Consider the following 22,776-nt stretch of genomic DNA (forward strand, 5'->3'; position numbering starts at 1 on the left):
GTGTGTGTGTGTGTGTGTGTGTGTGTGTGTGTGTGTGTGTGTGTGTGTGTGTGTGTGTGTGTGTGTGTGTGTGTGTGTGTGTGTGTGTGTGTGTGTGTGTGTGTGTGTGTGTGTGTGTGTCTTCTGTGTGTGTGTGTGTGTGTCTTCTGTGTGTGTCTTCTGTGTGTGTGTGTGTGTCTTCTGTGTGTGTGTGTGTGTGTGTGTGTGTGTCTTCTGTGTGTGTGTGTGTGTGTGTGTGTGTGTGTGTGTGTGTGTGTGTGTCTTCTGTGTGTGTGTGTGTGTGTGCGCGCGTGCGGTCTTATTTAGCGTCACAGCAGAAGCTTGTGGTTTTGGCATTTGACTGTAACTAATGTGTAAGTCCATCTTTCTCTCATATGCACTCACTCACACACACACACAGGAGTAATGAACTTAACAAACAGAAGTCACTACAGGCTGCGCAGCGTAGCAGCACAGTATCGACGCGCGTCAAGTGCCACCCATAAGGCACTCGGTGGCGCGCTATGAGCTTGTAGATCTGCTATTTTTCAATAGCTAAAGTATAACATAATGCTTGAAACACCAAAATGGGGTTCCCGCCTAAAATGCGTTAAGTGTACTGTATGCACTACAGCGTCACACAAAGCATCACAAGCAGCAGATCCATGCTTGTAGATCTGCTACTTTTGCTATTTTTGATTTTGAATCGTGAACATTTTTGGACATATGAGGTTTCCACCCGACATAGACCAAGTCCTACGAAGAACCATGATACAACGCACGCACGCACGCACGCACGCACGCACGCACGCACGCACGCACGCACGCACGCACGCACGCACGCACGCACGCACACATTGGCTCAAAAGGCAGCTGAGTTGTATTAAATGTGGGAGAAACAAAGCAGACAGAAGCCAATTTTCTGTTGCTGGACTATCGGGATGTGCGTATACGTAAACCAGAGGCTTCTCATCCTTTCCATCGCTGTTGGAAAGTACTTCACTTAAGTATATTCACTCTGGTAAAGTAAGCTGCAATTTTTTGTCATTTATTTGTCACTAACATACTTCCACTCCTGCACTCCACGACATCACAGAGGCAAAAACATTGTACTTTTCTGTTTTGAATCCAGTGCAATTATTTGAAAACAGTGACTATAGTCCCTTTGCAGATTTGTTACATTAGTACAAACCCCCCTCGTCTCTTACTTCAGCTATTAGGGTAACTAATCTATACGCTCGCACACCGTGTCATACAGTAGCTTGTAGATACTATACTACTACTACTACTACTGTTGGTACTTTAAGTACATTTCTGTTGCCTGTACTTTTAACTCAAGTAAAATTGTGGTTGGACTACTTTTCACTTAACCCATTTAGGCCTGACGTCGAAATTAAAAAAGTTATTGTAGATCTGCTATTTTTCAATAGCTAAAGTATAACGTAATGCTTAAAACACCAAAAGGGGTTCCCGCCCCAAAATGGGTTAAGAAGAATCCCATAAGTACGTATTCCGCCACTTGTTTCCATGGAACGGCCAGTCTATAGTGTGAGATGTTTTCTGTGCTCCTGGTGATTTTACGTATTGATCAAAGCAGATGCAAAGTGTTTGCAGCGTCTGTGTCCGTCCACTCCGGAGGAATCTGACGGCTTCCCTCCCGGAGGAGGACGTGCCATTATGTGGCCGGTTGCTATGGGACTGCCCAAGACGTGCTGAAAACAAGATCGCTCCCATTCGGGCACTAAAACGCTTTTTTTTTGGGAAGTTTCAGCACACACACACACGTGTGCATGCACGCAGCTAAACACTCACCACCACTACACACACATCAATGTTTGGTAAACAAGCCGTAACGACAAAACAAGATCCGGTATTGTAGTACTGTTTCTTAACCCATTCTGGCCTTTTGGTGTTTCAAGCATCATGTTATACTTTAGCTATTGAAAAATACCAGATCTACAAGCACCGAGTGCCGCGCTACGAGCTTGTAGGTCTGCTATTTTTTGAAAAATCGTGAAAATGTGGTGCAAATCATTGAATATATATTATTTCAGAGCGAACGTTTTTAACTAAAATATTTGCTTCTAGGGGGAACAACATATTTTCAGATGGGGGTCGGCGGCCAATTACATATATTTATGGGGGTCTTTGACATAAAAATGTTTGAGAACCACTGATATAGAAACATAGGATTTTCAGAAAACTGTTTTTTTGTAGAATCGGCCTCAGGTCTAAATGGGTTAAAGGTCTGATTGTTTATCCCAGGAATTTTGTAACCTATTTTTCACCCCGTGCCAATTGCCTATAAGCTGTAATCCTGGGCTCTACTTTCCCTCTGTGAACCTGGGGAGAGCCGTGAACGGAGCTCATTCTTCCATCAATGCATGAGAAGTGAGCAGGCCGCTTGTTTTTCCCCCGGTAGGACGTATAGCGTGTGGAAGGAACACGTTATTCCAAGCAGTTCCTTTCCCCTCCATCAGGCGCCCCGGGTGAAGTCTGTTTCTCAAAGATGTTAAGACACCCACAACTCTGGTTTGTTTCCATTTGTACACTCCCAGAGTTACAGACCTGTAAAAGGTCCACTTTGAACCATGAGGGGGTCCCTGGACCTCACTTTGAGAACCACTGTTCGAGAGCAATATAGCTTTTTCACACAACACTACATGGTTCGGGGACCGGTGTGGTTTTTGGCAGCACATTTTGATTTTAGTTTTAGTCATAGTCTCTTGAATAGTTTTAATTTAGTTTTAGTCACATTTTAGTCACCTGGAATGTTTTAGTGTTAGTATAGTTTTAGTCGACTAAATATCATAAGATTTTAGTCGACTAAATCTGCAGTTGATTTAGTCGAACAAAATGTGTGTTGGCTGTCCTTGATGCCGTCGTAATGACAGATTTTTTCACTTGCTAAAAATAGCCGATCTACAAGCTCGTACACCGGCTATTTTCAGCATGCAACTAATTGTAAAATGTCCACTTGTCCACTAGTCCCTTTCCTAACATTTTTCCTCTAGTTTTTATATATTTAGTCTTAGTTTTAGTCATCATAGCTTAGTTTTCATTTAGTTTCCATTTAGTTTTCATCAGTGGTATAGTCGACGAACATTTTTCGTCTTCGTTTTAGTCGACGAAAACAACACTGTCGGGGACCAATCCTCTTTTTTAGATCTGCTGTTTTCGGCAAAGCTTCAATTGGTCGAGCGGACAAACCGACTCTGACAGACTTAGATGGCGACTCGAGCCAGTAACACTCATCTGGAATTGTTGGCCAGTGCTGTGAAGCCCTATACAAATTTAAGGCCTTTTGAAAATAGATCTGCTATTTCCAAAATATCTGTATGCATTTGAAAACTTGCAATGAGGCATTCTGAACAATGAGTACTTTCTACTTTTGGTAGGCCTATACTTTCAATACATTTTGATACCAATACTTTTGTACTTTTATACTCAAGTACATTTTGAATTCAGACTTGACTTTTACTCGTAGCAGAGTGCAGTATTAATGGTTATACTTACAGTAAGTGAAAAATCAGAATATTTTTTTCCGACCACTGACGTTAGCTCACTTTCTTATCTAGCTGAACCAGGAAGCAGTCAAAACATGCAAGGTTCTCTCATTCTCTCTCTCACGCACGCACGCACGCACGCACGCACGCACGCACGCACGCACGCACGCACGCACGCGCACACATGCACACATGCACACACACACACGCATTCTACCCCCGTTGTCACCCCCACCGGTAACTGGACTCTGGTGCTGGTGGAAATCACCCATAATCCCGCGCTGGGTCTAGCAGGAAGCCGATTGAAGGTGGTGTTGATCAGAACCTAATCCCCCCGCCCGGGCCCATCAAAGAGCGCCTGTTTCGTTGGAGCCCACCCCGCGGCAGCTGCGCGGCATTAGCGCCAGGAATGCGAGCTAGGGACCTCCAAAAAGAAAAAAGCACCCGGGCGGCCATTTTGGCTCCATGTGGCACACAGAGGCGGCGGAGGTGGGAGTAAAAAAAAGGGGGCGCGAGAGAGAGATATTACCGGGTAATCCCCGTTTAAAGCAAATGCTGCCTTTTTTCCCTCCTGCTTCTTTACTTGTTGGACATGTGAAGGCTGTTTAGCAGCCATGACTCATTCTTGTTTGTGTGGGTTTTTCTCTTTTATTCATCTCTCATTCTCATTTTCCGCTCTTCCTCTCCTTTCGTGTTGTTCGGGGGTTAGATTATCACGCACGCATGAGCGCATGTGCGCACGCACGCATGCACACGCACAGGTTTGTGTTACTAAACATGTGAGGACATCAACATTTTAGGATGGTGTGCAGTACTTAGTTTAGACAGTACTTAGTTTAGACTAGTTTGGTTGGACCAGTCATTAGTCCTACAATCTCAAACCCTCACCCTAACCCTAACCTCCCACGGGGCAGCACACCTAAACCTAACCTTAACCCATGTCTAACCAATGACTAGTCTAAACTAAGTATGCACCCCGATATTATGAATGCCACAATTTTACCATTTCTTATCCGTAAGCCTAAAGCAGAGAAATAGCAGCATGCCCACATGTGTGTCACGCTACAACGCTTTGTGAGCTTAGAGATCAGCTACATTTTGGTGCAACACTCCAAAAAAACGTAAACAATCACAATGTCTCTTTCACATATTCTACTCACGAGGGTGTTTGGTCCTCAAAAGTATAGTAATACAAACATGCACGAGCACGCACACACACACAGACACACATACAAACGCACGCACACACGCACATCATGGAGCAGATCCGAAGCAGCTGAGCTGCTGAATTGAACCCTTCCAGATAAACGGAACACCAGCAGTGTGCTTCATGGCTCTCTTATACTTTTACTGTTTTCACGAGGAGATCAGTTCATCATCACTTCTATATCTTCTGTGGAACTCACTTAATCCATCATACCAAAAGGCCCATTATTTATTCGGCACTTAATTGAGCCATGGACCACCATCGGGTTGAGACTTAGCTTCTCAAGACCCAAAACTAAAGACTGTTTTGTTTGTTGTTGGATATAAGATTTTGTCCACAATTCCATGTATTGTTGTTGTAACCATTAGGAGAGATAACAGGTAAATTATCAAAAATGACAATTATTTTACACTCTCTAATTGTGTGGACTTCTTTTAAATGAAGTATTCAAGATGCTTAACAATAATGTAACTCAAGAGTTAAAGATCTATAAAGGGTCCCTTTGGTTACCAACTCCCCATTATTTACTGTAGCTGGGGACCACCCGGAACCCCCTCAAGGAGCACTGGTGGTCCCCGGACCACTGTTTGAGAACCACTGACTTAAGCCATGTTTTATTTATACTTACAGTGGTGTCGTGACGCGAACATATCTTCGCATTTTTTTGTTTTAGTGTTTAGAAATGTTTTGCCTGCACATGTCCCCAAATAAGGTTACTGTTGGTTGAAGTTCCTTTGACAGTCTTATTGCCACCTAGTGGTTCAATCTAGTTACCGCACAGTGCCATAGAATGTATCTGATGATGTCAGTTTTCATCCGGGTGTCACAGCCTCGCAACATTCACAGGATAAGGTGCAAGTTGTGTTTGCAGGAGCAGACATGGCTCAGCTTTCGCCCGAGAAACGGTAATATGTTGGGCGCGATGCGATCAAAAATAACTATTTACATCTGAACGTCGGACAGATTGGACAAAAACAACAACTTTGGAGTTTTTTTTCTGAGAAAACAAGCAGCAAATGGATTCCTTTGGCGTGCGCGCTCATTCATCCTTATGCTGGGAAGGACGTAGGCGTTGCCTATAGAGCGTCGCAGTCCCGCCCCTTACCATGGACCAGGAAATGAATCCCAATGCAATTTTCCCATAGACATTTCGTAAAGTATTTATTTAAAGACCTTTTAAGCGTCGTACGAAGCCAACTCGAGTCGTGACAAATCATGACAACACACACAATATTTTGGACCAAACAAATAATTACATAGAAGAAAAACAACAAAAAAAGTGTTGTAACCTGCCGTTTTTTTCTTCTTTCTAATTATCTTTTCGGCCCCAAAAATTGTGTTTGTTGTCATGATTTGTCACGACTCGAGTTGGCTTTGTCCGCGGCGTAAACGTCTTTAAATAAATACTTTCTGAAATGTCTATGAGGAAAATGAACGGAGAATCATTTCCTGGTCCATGGTAGAGGGCGGGACTGCGACACTCTATAGCAACCTGGAATAGGCTACAGGTTTGTTTTTAGCGTTAGCCGGTTGGTTTTGATATAAAGCTTTTGACCCCCCGATATCGCTGATTTGGCACCCAGCGGGTGAAAATCTATCACCGCGATATGGGCGCTAAGCGTGTTAAAAACAATGTATCGTCTCTGTTGGGTAGAAACCTCATTCTGTATGTCCAAAACAGTTACCTACAGGATTCAAATTCAAAAGTAGCAGATCTACAAGCTCAAAACGTGTCGCTTCGCACTGCGTTTTGAGCTTGTAGATTTGCTATACTTTCGATGCCTTTGTGTGACGATGTACAGTAGTATGATAGTAAGCCGTTATTTTATAGGGGGGCAAAAAAACACAAAAATATGAGGTTTTTGCCCGACAGCGACGGCACATTGAAAAGGAATATACGAAAGACCTCAGCGGAAAGTTACAAAGTTTATTTTCTCCTCTTTGCCTATACTTTCTAATCTGTCTCCGAGTTGTGTGGCGAGGGGGGTTGGGGTTTGAGCGGGTAGGGGGGTTGTGGGGTGGTGGTCCGGCTCATCATCACATGCCCTGAGCCCTCCCTGTCTCATCTCATGTGGGACTGAAGTCGGTGCCGGAGCCTCAGATCCATATTGACTCGTCCTTCATGGCGTTCTGTGAGTTTATTGAAAATGTCTCCCCTTTTCTTTTGATGGAGGACAGAACTGCTGTCCACTGCAGTCCGATCCGACGCAGGCAGCAAGCTCTCTGAGAAGCCAGGCCTTATAGCCGGACCCCCGACCCCCCTCACAACCCCCCAGGCCTTCTTCTTCTTCTTCTTTTCTTTTTTACACATCTCCCAGATCCTGGAAGAAAAAAAACGGGGGCCAGAAAAATCCATTAAATCCATGAATGGATTCTCATCAAAGACTTTAGACGTTTAAAAGAGAGAGAGAGAGAGTTGAAGGGGTGTCATGGGGCGAGTGAGACGGATGGACAGACAGACAGACAGACAGACAGACAGAGACACGCACACGGCTATTGGAATGAAATAATGAGAACCAGAATATCAGAGCAGATAAGATCAGCCGTTAAGATTGTTCCATGGCCGTCGGAGTTGCACGAGAAAGAAAGGAGTGGAGAGAAGAGAGAGAGAGAGAGAACGGGATGAAGGGAGAGAGAGAGAGAGAGAGAGAGAGGAGATCATTTTAGTCTGTCTACCATTGAGGTTTATCTGTGTGCGCGTGTGTGTGTGTGTGTGTGCTTGTGCCTGTGTGAACGTGGGTTGCATGCCCCCCCCCCCCCCCCCCTCTCCCTGCTCCACTGAGGCGCCTGTGAAGCCGAAGCTCTGAGCCCGATAAAGACGCCTGGTCTCTGGGTTATAGTCCCACAGACACAGGCAGTGTGTGGTTCTTATCTGACCCTGTTATACTGTTGCTCTGTCTCACCTGCACCTCCAGTGTCTCTCCCTCCCTCCCTCCCTCCCTCCCTCCCTCCCTCCCTTCCTGCATGCCTTCAACTGGGTTCAGAGGCACCACAAGGGATAGAACTCTGGGCCTTTCTAGACAGAGCTATAGCTGGCATCACCACCATTCAGGGCCGGACTGCTTTGAGGAAGTGTGAGAACAAACAGTGTGTGTTTGTTAGCGCACGCACACACACACACACACACTCACGCATGCACGCACGCGCGCGCGCACACACACACACACACACACACACACACACGAGCACATCACAACATTAATGTTTTCTTATCTCTTTACACTAGCTTTTGTTGTGTGCCAACAATAGCCACGGGTAAACAAAACCCCCAGCACCCTGTGGGCCATATTTGTATGTCTGTGCAATATGACTCACTGCTATTATTATTATAATCCCTTATGAGATTTATTTATTTTTATAACCCGCCCTATATACGTTGACCTTTGTCCTCCAGGGGTCTGTCTCTGTACTTGGTCCCCTCCTCCCCCCCCCCCCCCCCCCCCCCCCCCCCCCCTTTTTTCTTCTTTTTACCAATAGAGGGTATGCGCGTGACATCATCATCATCATACCCGGAAGTTATGCGGGAACACCTATACTGAGTGGCAAAATAACTACTTTTCTGGCCTTGACAACCCATACATCCACACAGAAAATAAATCTGATTGCATTAAACGCTGTTAAACAACATTAAACTCACTTTGCCAAGTCACTTTGCCACTCTATTTCCCATTCACTTAATGCTTGTGCATATATACCGGTATGCAATTATTATTTTTTTGCAAATGTTCGCCCTATAGGTACACCAAGGTTCATGCTCTTAATAGCATTGGGCAATAACTTTGTATTTAATGCATTACTGTAGGCTATAATATTACAGTACTTTTCCCAGTAACGAGTAGTGTAACTTGTTACAATTGCCAAAAGTAATGCAGCATTACTGTGTATAGGCAATATAGTACTATAGATTGTGATGTAACAGTTGCATTTGTTATAACATTTAAGATAAAAGTCGTTATCTCAGTGGTTCTCAAAGCAGGGTCTGGGGACATCCAGGGGTCTTTGGGGGGTATACCAGGGGGTCCCCGGGGTCTGGGGACATCCAGGGGTCCTTGGGGGGTATACCAGGGGGTACCCAGGGTCTGGGGACATCCAGGGGTCCTTGGGGGGTATACCAGGGGGTACCCAGGGTCTGGGGACATCCAGGGGTCCTTGGGGGGTACCAGGGGGTCCCCGGGGTCTGGGGACATCCAGGGGTCCTTGGGGGGTACCAGGGGGTCCCCATGCAAAGGCAGTTAATACACCTTCGCAATCATTTTAACCACTTTAAACCATATTTTATACACTTTGGCTCCTCAAAATAGCACAAGCTCATACCGTATCACTTTGTGCTGCGCTACGTAGACATAGAACAACTGTGAACACAATTTGCAAATGTTTATTTGCTTCTGGAGGTTCCTGGGCTGGCACAAAACATTGTCTGATAGGGGAACCAAATATAGGGCCATATATATATATATATATATATATATATATATATATATATATATATATATATATATATATATATATATAATTACGGGGGTCATTGGCATGAAGAAAGTTTTAGAACCACCACTTTTTTACCCATTTTGGGCGGGAACTCCTTTTGGTGTTTTAAACATTATGTTATAATTTAGCTATTGAAAAATAGCACATCTACAAGCTGCGCTACGAGCTTGTAGGTCTGCTATTTTTAAAAAATTGTGAAAATGTGGTGCAAATTTTTGAATATCCCGTATATTCTTTCAGAGCGGACGTTTTTAACTCAAATCTTTGCTTCTGAGGGGTTCCTGGAACAACGCATTTTCAGATGGGGGTCGGTGGCCAATTACATATAATTTTAGGATCCTTGACATAAAATATTGAGCACCTCTGACAAACAGTAACTATAGTAACGTATTACTCTTCCTGAGTTGTTGGTTAGTACACAATGCGTCCCTTTGTGTGTGTGTGTCATGCTGAAAACATTGTTCTCGCACCTCACTTCCTGTTGACCGTGCCGCTGCATTGTCCCTCCCTCCCTCCTCCCCTGCGGTAGATCTGAGATAGAGATAACACACAGAAGATGGACCCATGGCTTCAGGATCCAGCCAGGGCCCACATCCTGACTCACTTATTTGCTCTCCGTCTGGAGGCAGGCTCTTTGAAGCGCCGCTGCGTGGAGATTAGCTGTGCAAACCAGCCTGTTGTTCTGCAACGTGCATGTTGACCTGGGCTCGGCCGTTGACGTTTGCATGGCGCGTGTTATGCGTATAAAGGGTGGCGCCGCGTCGAAAGCGCGTCGAACTGCCGCACGGGATAGGACGGGCTCCGTTGACCCCTCTTCACGCCTTCAGAGCGGTTTGTTAACACGCTGATGCGTGCGTGTGTCAGTGTACGTCCGTGCGTGCGTGCGTGCGTTTGCGTGCGCATGCTTTCGCTTCAGATCAAAGGAAAAGGTTATTTCATCAGAGATTAACTTCTAGGTGTGCCAGAATCTCCCGAAGGCAAACATCAGCCGGTGGTGTCAGAGCAGGGTTTTTATTTTTTTGCCTGGGTGGCAGACCGTATAGCCAATCCACACGCTGCCTGTGCAACGCTGACGCCGGCCCTCCAGCATCACCCCATGGGACAACATCTGACATGTACAAGCACAGCAGATGTGTGTGTGTGTGTGTGTGTGTGACTGTGTGTGTGACTGTGTGTGTGACTGTGTGTGTGTGTGTGTGTGTGTGTGTGTGTGTGTGTGTGTGTGACTGTGTGTGTGTGTGTGTGTGTGTGTGTGTGGTAGGGATGTGTATCGTTAGGATTTGTATGAGTCCGGTATACTGATTCTGGTTATGCTTATCCATTCCAGTTCCTAACAGAACAGATCCCTATTTTGATTCCAAAATGGTATAACATTACTTAAATAAGAGAGATAGAGATATTTTTTATCATTATTAGTATTCTGTAATGTTTTCCTCTTACTACTACTACTGACAATGACAATGACAATAACAAATATATGTCTGAGCAATACTATATATCTTACTGTAAACAACATCAAGGATAGGATACAAAGGGAAGGAAATTAATAAATAAAAAGCGTGTGACTGCGCGCGTCTGTCGGAAACGATAGGGTCCGGGGAGCACCAAAATGTAATCATTTGAATGCGTATATCCGGCACCCAAGCAGGTTATTAGATTCGGTACCCGGTACACAAGAATGTTCGGTTCGGTTCGGTTATATTCCCACCCTACAGCGACGGGTCTCTGTGACATTTTACTTGACCATTAATTCTGAGTCGAATAATTCCAATGATGTAATTGTGACGGGCATAGTCAGTGCTGGGGGCCACATGCAGGAGTACACGGTCCTCTCACTGCAGTCCTCCCTGTATGCACACATTCAATGCTGCAGGGCTCACTGCAGGCCTCCCTGTATGCACACATTCAACGACTGTTTTCAGGACGGCTCCTCACTCAGCACATTGAAGATGGGTTTCAGAAAGGACTTGTAACAGGTGCCGTCTTTGTTGATCTGTCTGCCGCGTACGACACTGTCAACCACCGCCTCCTCCTAAAGAAGATCTTGGAGCTGACAAAAGACCTGGCACTCTCAGACCTCATTGGAGCCCTCTTGAAAGATAGGCGCTTCTATGTTACCCTGAACAACAAGCAAAGTCGCTGGCGACGACAAAAGAACGGCCTACCGCAAGGTAGTGTGCTGGCCCCACTACTGTACAACATCTACACCAATGACCAACCAATGGACCAGAACACTGAGCGATTCATCTACGCTGACGACCTCTGTATAACATCTCAAGAGACTACGTTTGAAGCAGTAGAAGCAAACCTCACCTCAGCCCTAGATGAGCTACTCCTCTACTACGAGCGCAACCACCTACACGCAAACCCTGCGAAGACTCAAGTCTGCTCGTTCCATCTCAGGAACCGGGAAGCCAACCGACCTCTTAACATCGAATGGTCTGGAACACCACTTGAGAACTGCACCAACCCTGTCTACCTTGGTGTAACCCTGGACCGCACCCTCTCCTTCAAGGAACACATAAAGAACACCAAACTGAAAGTCAGCTCCCGAAACAACATCCTACGGAAACTGACCAATTCAAAATGGGGAGCCACAGCACACACGTTGAGATGTACTGCTCTGGCCCTGTGCTATTCCTCTGCGGAGTATGCGTGTCCTGTTTGGGAGAGATCAACCCATGCCAAAAAACTAGACTCAGCGTTGAACAACACCTGCCGCTTGATAACTGGTTGCTTGAAGCCTACCAACGTGAACAACCTACATCTCCTCGCTGGCATTGCCCCTGCAGATGTGAGACGGGAAGCCACCAGCCGAGTGGAGATGACAAAAGCTACCAGTGATGAACGCCACCTCCTTCATGGACACGAACCCCCGGCCCAACGACTGAAGTCAAGGAGAAGCTTCCTCAGCCATGTCCAGCCCCTAACAACATCTCGGGAAGAAACCAGACTCCAGCTATGGACAACAAAGCTTGAAAATGACCCCCCTCCTATTGACATGGGAATCCCCCCCTCTGAAGACCTCCCTTCTGGCTCAGAAGCACCATGGGTCCGGTGGAAGACTCTCAACCGCCTGAGAACAGGAACGGGGCGATCAAAAGCTGCTATGGCCAGATGGGGCTACAAAACCGGCCCAACCATCTGTGAATGTGGAGAAGAGGACCATACGATGCAGCACTGCCTTGTCTGCCCTCTACTACCCAAACCTTGCAGCTTAAAAGATCTCGCAGAGTTCAACAATAATGCAAAAGACTGTGTAAAGAAATGGGAAACTGTCATCTAACCACATGCTTCAAAGACACGAAAAGAAGAAGAAGGACGGCTCCGCTAGGCGGAAGTACGGCGGCTGTGACGCAATCGCCCTGGCTGTCAATGTTTTTAAGCAAACAGCCGTCGGCGACGGGTTCCCATCCCTTTTTTGGTTCCCATGGTGACGCGTCTATGCAGCATGTGTCAAACATAAACACATTATTTAAAACACCCCGTCGCGCGTCAGCTAACTTGCCGATATTGCTTAATTCTTACATGCGCTGGACATGATCAGCAGTGGAAAGAGGAAGGTGCTGGAGCAATCTGTGTTATTCTAAAACCGGTGGTTAACACCTTGGATGTCCAAGCCGGAGTTCTCCGTCCAAGTTCAAGGTCATGGTCAAGTGCCCAACACGGAGATTGATAAACAGGACGGAGATGAATGAAAACAAAACCGTTCGCATCGCTCTAGAGCAGGGGTGTCAAACTCATTTTGGGTCAAGGGCCACATTGCGCGAAAGGTGACTTGATGAGGGCCGCGGCCAGTTGCAGCTCACATGGGTTGACTTACACTACTTGATACTTGGCTTTGTTTTCTAGACTGTTTATTGACATAAATTGACTTTATTTGTATTACAGTTGTAGGCTACAAGACGTTTGGTATGAGATGTGGAAAAAAGACCCAAAAAACCACTCAAATAGTTAAAAATGCAATCATTATTTTATCAAAAATATCCAAAATGGCAAATTGACATGTAGCCATCATGAAATCTGACACTTTGCATCTCTTTGCTTTGACTATCGTGTGTAAGTAGACTATATTCCTCACTTGGTAATGGAAATGAAACTCTACTGAGCTGTAACAACTATGGTTAGCCTCTCCATGTCCTGCTGTATCAGAGTGTGAGGAGAGTAATCCACAACAACTCAACTAGTAGTTGAATAGACTGTTAACGAGCCCATCAGTAACAACATTCCGCACATGGGCCGCATGCGGCCCACGGATCACCAGTTTGACACCCCTGGCTTAGACCATAGCTATTCCTTCCTTCCATCCCACACACACACACACACACACACACACACACATTCCTGGTACTCGGCTGTTCATTGTTAAGCAATTAACACTTTGTGTGCCCACACACCACTTTAAAAACTTTTTTTATAAATGGCCGGCGGGCCGCATTGGGCGGCTCTGCGGGCCGCATGCGGCCCGTGGATCGCCAGTTTGACACCCATGCTCTAGAGCATTGGAGCGCTTGTTGCCCGATCCGATGACGTGTCAAAAAGTGACAGGTCATCGAAAATCTCCCCTGCCTGTTTAGCTGACGAAAACGAAAATCTTAAAACGATCATAACTCCCGATCTAAATCATCCCGTCTAATTATGAAAAATGATCCTGTGTTAGACGGTGCTCAGCGGTCCAGTCGCTAGTCGCGATAGATTTATTATTACCTCCCGTTGTTGTCGATTGACTCTAGAGTGGTGTGGCTATTGTTAGCTCCTACACAGACATGCACACCAGCTTCCGGTGCGCCGGTAAAAGTGGTCCGTGCGCTACAAATGATGGGCACCCTGGATGAAATGGATTAAATAGTTCCGGGCTTCTAAGGTGTTAATATGACATATGGTATTGGTGTTATTTCTTCATTCAGAGCATGCCAACACATTACACAGCATAAGAGAGGTGATGGAGCAATCGGTGTAAATGTTTATTTCAATAAACATGGTTATGACATGGCGTTGTATGTAGACACTACGTGTAAGTGTAGGCTCTGCCGTAGCAGAAAGGGCTGCGACGGCAAGCAGGTTTATGTATCGAGCACTGATCCATTTCCGGTTGCCGGAGCGGACTGCCGTATAGCCGTCGTTGCTTAACCCATTTTGGACGGGAACCCCTTTTGGTGTTATCATTATGTTATGCTTTAGCTATTGAAATATGGCGCGCTACGAGCTTGTAGATCTGCTAGAGAGCTTGTAGGTCTGCTATTTGTTTTAAATCGAAGAACGACTGACATAGAAACATAGCTTTTTCAGAAAACTGTCTGGATGTAGAAGACATTTTTAGAATCTGATCTCAGGTCAAAATGGGCCTCTCTCTCTCACTGCAGTCCTCCCTGTGTCCAGTAGGATCAGTGTAGAGCCCACAGTGACTGCTGTCCTCCCTGTATCCATCCACATCTCCATGGTAACAGTGTGTACGCTACACAAACAATGCCGAGTAATTTAGCCTATAAGAGTTAAGACTCCAGAATGATAAACCAGTGGGAAAGGGAAAGAGGCAACTATAGAGGATATAGCAGGGCTGATGGAGAGATTTGCTTACTTACCCCATGTGTCCCTCTCTTATCGCTCTGGTTCTCTCTCTCTCTCTCTCTCTCTCTCTCTCTCTCTCTCTCTGTGCCTTTTGGAAGTACAACATTTGTAGTTTTTTTTGGCCCTTTGCGGTGGTGTGGTGTGGCGTGGCGTGGCGGTGTGGTGTGGTGTTGTCTGGAGTGGCGTGCTGTGGTGTGGTGTGGTGTGGTGTGGCGTGGCGTGGCGGTGTGGTGTGGTGTTGTCTGGAGTGGCGTGCTGTGGTGTGGTGTGGTGTGGTGTGGCGTGGCGTGGCGGTGTGGTGTGGTGTTGTCTGGAGTGGCGTGCTGTGGTGTGGTGTGGTGTGGTGTGGTGTGGCGTGGCGTGGCGTTGTGGCGTGGCGCATCACCACGGGGCGAGGCCGCAAAACTGATTAACCCTTTTGTTTTGGGGAAACTAAGCTGGCGGTGGGTTCTCTCTCTCTCTCTCTCTCTCTCTCTCCTCTCTCTCTCTCTCTCTCTCTCTCTCTCTCTCTCTCTCTCTCTGTCTCTCTCTCTCTCTCTCTCTCTCTCTCTCTCTCTCTATCTCTCTCTCTCTCTCTCTCCCCCTCTCATTCACTTACTGAGCTCTCTCAAAGCTCTTCTCCTTTCAGCCTAAGCAACACAATCAGCAGTCTGCATCAGGGCTATATTTCACCTGTTTGAATGTCTTTGTTGGAACACAAGCAGCCAGTGCATGCCATGCTATGACTAGAGCTACAAACATTTTTGAGCTGTGAAAGAGATCTTTTTCCCTTCCTTTCTTTTTGCCTTTTTTGTTCATTTGGACCATTTTTTATTCTGAGAACTATATCAGAGACTTCTGGGAAATGGAGGGCCCGCCGTGATTATAACCAGAACGGAGGATGACGAGGCCATTTTGGAAAATGTTGTGTCTTACAGTGACTTTCCGTGATCGCCGCTGCCGGGCAGAAACCATTAGTTTTCAGTAAGAGGAAAAAACAAATGGAACCAAATTAATGCTTTTCCTTGGTTCAATATGTCATAAAAACCCACACAGACAAGCTCGGAATATTATATCTGACCCCTTGCATGTGTTGTACAGAGAGTACGAGCTAATGCCATCCGGTAGGAGGTATAGAACTCCACGGTATGAGTATAACAGATTTAAACACTCTTTTGTTCCCCTGTCAATCAAAATGCTCAATCAGAGATCGCCGAATGCACTTTACTGACTGAAAGCACTTTATTGACTAGTTGCACTTTACCAAGGGAATGTGTGCAATATCTCTGTTTTGTGTATGTTGGGTGTTTCATGGTGTTTTTTCTTTTCGTATGTGAACGTGTCTGTTATCTGTATGCAGCTGTGACTCTGTCTCCAAGACAAATTTCTCCCAAGGGAGACAAATAAAGACAACCTTGAACAGACAGACTTAACCACGTTCACTTTCAAAACATTTCAGAAATAGCAGATCTACAAGCTCACAGCATGCCGCATCGCGACACGTCGAGACGTTGTAGATCTGCTATCTTGGCTACTTTTCCATGACTCTGTTGTATGACGAAGCAGGGCGTTGCTTTTGGAAATACACAAGGTTTCTGCCCACCGACAATGACTTGTCTCTGTCGGGTGGAGACCTCATACGTTACAATTTACAATTTAGGCATTTAGCAGACGCTCTTAATCCAGAGCGACTTACATTAAGCAAGAACAAAAAGCATGGGAATACATCACATATATAAAAAGCATTTATCAAGAAACATGCGTAAGCTAAGAACGTAGCTAGAACATATCTATATATAATGACACTGTACATATAAACTATACACACTATACTATGCTGTACATATATACTATGATGTGCTATGACTACATACAATGCAATTATTGTGCTGTCTACATAACATGCTATAAGTCTGTATCAAATGCTATCTAAGTCTAAAAAGTGCTGTCTAAGGGGGTAGGGTAAGTGCTACGGGCCATGATGGAGTCTGAAAAGGTGGGTTTTCAGACTACGGCGGAAGATTGGGAGTGAGGCTGCAGTTCTGACTGCAACGGGGAGTGAATTCCACAGTTTTGGAGCCAGAAGGGAGAAGAGTATGCCCCAAATTGTTACTTTTCGAGATTCAAATAAAAAAACGGTGGAAGTATAGCAGATCTACTGTACAAGCTCACTTTGCGCCACGTTTTGAACTTGTGGATCTGCTACTTTTGATGGTAAATGGTGCATTTACTGTATATAGCACTTTTCTCCAAAGCGCTTTACATATAGATTGTGCATTACATTCACCCATTCTCACACCCTGAAACAACATATTTTCAGATGGGGGTCGGCGGCCAATTTCATACCATCCTGGAGGTCCTTGACATGAAATAGTGTGACCACCACTGATAAAGACACATAGTGGTTTTTCTTTGTTCTTTCAGAAAACTGTTTGGATTTATAGAAAACATTTGTAGAATCTGTTCTCAGGTCATAATGGGTTAATTTACGGAATAAACACAAAAAGTTAGAATTTGGAGATAATAGGTTTCTGCCCGACAGAGACGACAAGCTTCTTTTTTTTTTTTTTTTAACAGCGTGCTGTCATAAATAAATGACTCGTCCTGTACACACAAACAACAACAACAACATCCATCCAGGGCTTTGATCCTGACCCAGAAGACAGAGAGCGTCGAGTGTTGCGTTTCGTTCCGTTCTCTCTCTCTCTCTCCGCCAGGAGGGGGTGGTACGAGGTTGTTATCGTCGTGGTTGTTGTCACCGTTTTTTTTGGCGCCGCTCGTTTCAACGCGGCACCGTCGCTAGTATATAGCCTATTAGGATGCTCCGGTCGGCTCGCTCGCTGCCATTTGGAGATACACTAAATCACATTATTTAGCTGGTCATGGATTAGAGAGAGAGACACAGGGGGTGGGGGCGATCAAAGAGGGCCCGCGTTTACACAGACGGATGAGAGAGAGAGAGAGAGAGAGAGTATAGGGGCGAGAAGGGCTTCTTGGAACACAGTAAAAATCTGAATCCGGGACCTATATTTTAGCGAGTTAAACATTATTTATTGTAATTAATAGTATGTTAATGGCAGATTACTGTAGTGCAGCTGCACGGTAGAGTATGTGCTAAGACGGACTGGACAATACATGCACTTCCATCTTTATTCTAATTCGGACCTTGTTGCAATTACCTCTCGTTGTCGGGAGAGGGAGACAATGGACACACGACTTATGGATTGTGGCTTTAATTTAAGTTATAACTTTCTAAGGTTTTTCCTGTGAAGTTAGTAAGCAGATTTGTGAATTGAATGCGTATATCTTTGTGTGTGCGTGCGTGTGTGCGTGCGTGCCTATCCGCGTGCGTGCGTGCGTGTGTGTGTGCGCACGCGTGAGAGAGCATTAATTGTATTCTCTGTTGTGTGTTCTCTGTTGTTTGATAGATTGGAACCAACACACTAATGGGTGCATGTATTCGTGCACGCACATGTGCGCGCGTGCGTGCATGCATGCTTTCACACGTGATGGGTTGAGTGCATGCGAGTACAGGTCATTCATGTGTATGTACATGTGTGCGTTGCATGCATGCGCGTACTGTGTGTGTGTGTGTGTGTGCGTCTAGGCCTATCTGGGTCCCTGGTATCCTCAGGAGAGAGAGAGAGAGGGGTGTGTGTGTGAGTCACCCAGCAGATGAAAGAGTCACAGTCAAAGCTTCGTCGTCCCAAAAAAAACATCACACAGTTCCGTTGCTCACTTTTTGAAGTCGTCCGAGAGCAGAGAGAGAGAGAAGCCACACTCTTTCTCCACGGCAGTAATGGTGGCGTCATCTTGTGCATCACACTTTGACCTGAACCCATGCAGGTCTTTTCTTTCTTTTTTTCTTTTTTGTTGTTGCTTGTTACCCCTTTTTCTCCCCACTTTCAGTAACGGATCAAGCGGTTAAGAAACTGTTGGACGACCAAAAACACTAGCGGGCGTTAGATTTCAATGCGTTACATTGAAATCGGTGACCTATATGAATTTGGTTTTTCGACGGAAGCAACAGCTGTACGTATTTGAACTTATAGTCTGGCGCAGAGCCCGGGCCCATGTCCACTTTAGACATTATGCCAATGCATTTCTTGTGTGCGTGTGCGTGTACGCGTGTGCGCGTGCACATGTGTGTGCGTGCGGAGCCTCCGTCCTACTGAATATTTGAAGTTTTTGAGTTATTTGAAGCAACAGAATGCATGTTCAATCCTAATCAAATCAGATATATGTCAAAAATGAGATGGGGGGGGAAAGAAAAGGGCCCACGTTCTTCTCTGTAGGTCAAGTCCAGCCAGTCTTCTATTGAAAGACTTAAGCTGGTCTTTGTGCGTCCGCTTCCCAGCCGTGCAGACCAGACACACCAGACCACGTCCCCCCCTCCTCCACAAAGACCCTACAGGTGGTCCCCACGACCGCTCTTCTAAAAACATCAATCCGATAAACTGCATCCCTGCCTGGCACCCTCCCCAACAAAAAAAATAATTATAATACAAAGAAAAAGCCATTCTTTCACAGGACAGGACCATGGGATCCTATATAGTTTACTGAGACACTACACTGTTTCTCTGCATTTGAGAAATGTATTGCATTTATTTTGGGGGTGCTGTGGCCTACATACTTAACCCATTCCAAGCCATCCGCGAGATATCTCGTGGAATGCTATTATTATCGTCTTGGCCATCCACGAGAATCACGAGATTTGATTAAAAAAATATTTAAAACAATATTTTTGTTACTTTTTTTTTTTTTAGCTTCCGTTAGCTTCCGTCGCTAGCCTCCATAGGCCTCCCATGGTAGAAACAGCCTACATGGTAATCCTCGGTGCACACGACTGTGCGCGCAGTTATTTGTGTTTTTTTGTGCTCAGAATGGGATAAAGTAGCATGTTGTGAGCTTAATAAAACATGAATCCGAGGTCACGCTGAGAATAAAAATCGCCCGGGCGTTAGTCCACAACCTGGAGCCAGACTGGACTACAGCTATGGACGGCAATCACTTCCGGGTCGGGCGGATGAGGCTCTTCTTCTTTGCTAATTTTGCAAATTCCACTGGCCTCACGATCCCGCCTAGAGGGCAGGCCAGGACTGTGTATAACGTGCATGTAGTGTAGCTCGATGCCGGTCATGGCTGACGGTAATGGATGTAATGGCTTTGCATGTAAAGTGGGCAGCAGCATGATACTATACTGTTACTTTATGTATGTGTGTCTCTGTGCATGGTGTGTGTGCGTGCGTGTGCGCGTGCGTGTGTGTGTGTGTGTGTGGTGCTTGCTGCCAAGCTGCACAGATGAAGAGAATCGCTACTGACAGCCGGTGGCAAACTGTGAGATGGAAATAAAGCCTGTTGTTATTGCAACATTCCTTTTTTGGTTTGTGATCCGGTCGGGAGAGGATGATATCGACGTTACATCATGTTGTAGTCATTGTTTTGTAGTCATCATGATGATATCGTTACATCATGTTGTAGTCATTGTTTTGTAGTCATCAGGATGATATCGACATTACATCATGTTGTAGTCATTGTTTTGTAGTCATCAGGATGATATCGTTGCATCATGTTGTAGTCATTGTTTTGTAGTCTATCAGGATGATATCGTTACATCATGTTGTAGTCATTGTTTTGTAGTCTATCAGGATGATATCGTTACATCATGTTGTAGTCATTGTTTTGTAGTCTATCAGGATGATATCATTACATCATGTTGTAGTCATTGTTTTGTAGTCTATCAGGATGATATATTTACATCATGTTGTAGTCATTGTTTTGTAGTCTATCAGGATGATATCATTACATCATGTTGTAGTCATTGTTTTGTAGTCTATCAGGATGATATCTTTACATCATGTTGTAGTCATTGTTTTGTAGTCTATCAGGATGATATCATTACATCATGTTGTAGTCATTGTTTTGTAGTCTATCAGCATGATATCATTACATCATGTTGTAGTCATTGTTTTGTAGTCTATCAGGATGATATCATTACATCATGTTGTAGTCATTGTTTTGTAGTCTATCAGCATGATATCATTACATCATGTTGTAGTCATTGTTTTGTAGTCTATCAGGATGATATCGTTACATCATGTTGTAGTCATTGTTTTGTAGTCTATCAGGATGATATCATTACATCATGTTGTAGTCATTGTTTTGTAGTCTATCAGGATGATATCATTACATCATGTTGTAGTCATTGTTTTGTAGTCTATCAGGATGATATCTTTACATCATGTTGTAGTCATTGTTTTGTAGTCTATCAGGATGATATCATTACATCATGTTGTAGTCATTGTTTTGTAGTCTATCAGGATGATATCATTACATCATGTTGTAGTCATTGTTTTGTAGTCTTATCAGGATGATATCGTTACATCATGTTGTAGTCATTGTTTTGTAGTCTATCAGGATGATATCGTTACATCATGTTGTAGTCATTGTTTTGTAGTCTATCAGGCCGGAACCCTCAAACCAGAACTTCCTTTTCCCTCAAACCAGGAAGAATAATGCCTTCCCAATAAAAGCGTGACTCGCTCTCTCGTAGCCTGCGATGAGAATAGAATCTCCCCGTGTGGGATAACAAAGGTGTAAAGATGCTAAATTGTCTTATTTTGTATATTTATTTGTCATTTTAGAAATCAACGAAACTATACACTTTTACTGGGAAGGTATATATTATTCTTCCGGTTTGAGGGAAAGGAAGTTCCGGCCTGATGACTATACAAAACAATGACGTATAACGATATCACCCGCTTTCCCCAACCGGATCACACGGCAATTTAGTAACACAGACCAGGCTTCCGTCCGCTGTGGGGGAAAGCCTGTGGTGACGCGAGCTTAAATGTAAATGGGCCACACGTACTCATCCACTATGACATGGGAAGCTTCAGGGCGGTATGTATGACACGTGATTTATTGGCTGTAAAGGACGACACCAAATGTAAACTCCGGGGTCTCTGCACCTCATCACTGCGTGGGTTCCATGTGTGTGTGGCGGGGTGGGTGACATCAACTTGGGGGGGGGGGGGGGGGGCACCATGCACGTCGTCAGGTGTGTGTTGTGTCGTGTGATGATGTCTCTCCGCCAGAGTTCAGCCGTGTATAGCGATGATTGGAAACACGGTGGAGAAAACACACCCGCATGTGGAAACGATATCATGTGGTCCAGGAACTGTAGAATGCAATGCATATACGTAGAGCACTGCACTGGAACAACACACGCACGCGCGCGCACACACACACACACACACACACACACACACACACACACGCACTTGCACACACGCACGCACTTGTGACGGCATCCATAATGCCCTCCTAAAGCCTGAGATATACATACAGTACTTTTGCATCGGTGTTGTGGGCCGAGAAACAGCAGATCTACAAGCTCACAATGTGTCGCGCTGCAACAGGTCGAGCGCTTGTCGATCTGCTATTGTTGTTGTGTGACGCTGGCACGAAACTAAAGTGTAAATCGGGGCTTAACTCTCAACACCAAACCCTAAACTGATGAACATTAATGGACACAAGAATAAACCCTCTGGGGCTTTTTCTCTTATCCTTTTATCACATAACTTTTGACTACTGCCTGTGCTGTTAACACAGTTGTTAATAAAGTATTCAATCAATCAATCAATCAATCAAAACCGTATTTGATTGATTGTTTGATTGAATACTTTATTAGTGACAAACATAAACAGCACGGTGGAACAGTAAGAAATGAAGGGCCCTATATTGAGTACCCCGCCTTACCCTTATCATCCCTAAGGCTTTTTGCATATTTTTACTATTTTGAAAGACATTTATATTAAAAAAAAGGGATAAGGGCCCTAAGGGCTCCATCTAGCGCCACCCTTATCCCTTATCCCTAAACGTATTTGCCATTTTTTGTACTATTATGAAAAACATTTTAAAATAGTTCATCGAGACATTGTGAGCTTGTAGAGCGGCTATTTGAACTATTTTAAAAGGTTTTTTTTAAATAGTAAAAAATGGCAAATTAGTTTAGGGATAAGGCGCAAGATATAGCCCTATGGGCTC

At 44.9% G+C, this 22,776-nt stretch overlaps 1 protein-coding gene across 1 annotated transcript in view; it reads left to right on the top strand.

Moving 5' to 3' along the window:
* Positions 1 to 15,157, top strand: part of cep112 (centrosomal protein 112) — a gene marked incomplete at its 3' end in the record, with an annotated part of 173,272 nt that extends 158,115 nt beyond the window's left edge. The window contains exons 20-21 of the mRNA XM_079520878.1: positions 11,054 to 11,722; positions 15,065 to 15,157. Of these exons, the coding sequence (XP_079377004.1) occupies positions 11,054 to 11,722; positions 15,065 to 15,157 (762 nt within the window). The remainder of the gene's footprint in view (positions 1 to 11,053; positions 11,723 to 15,064) is intronic.
* Between the last annotated feature and the right edge of the window lie 7,619 nt (positions 15,158 to 22,776).

The sequence above is a fragment of the Electrona antarctica genome, assembly GCF_951216825.1.
Source record: "Electrona antarctica genome assembly, chromosome: 14".
In the NCBI taxonomy this organism is placed as follows: domain Eukaryota; kingdom Metazoa; phylum Chordata; class Actinopteri; order Myctophiformes; family Myctophidae; genus Electrona; species Electrona antarctica.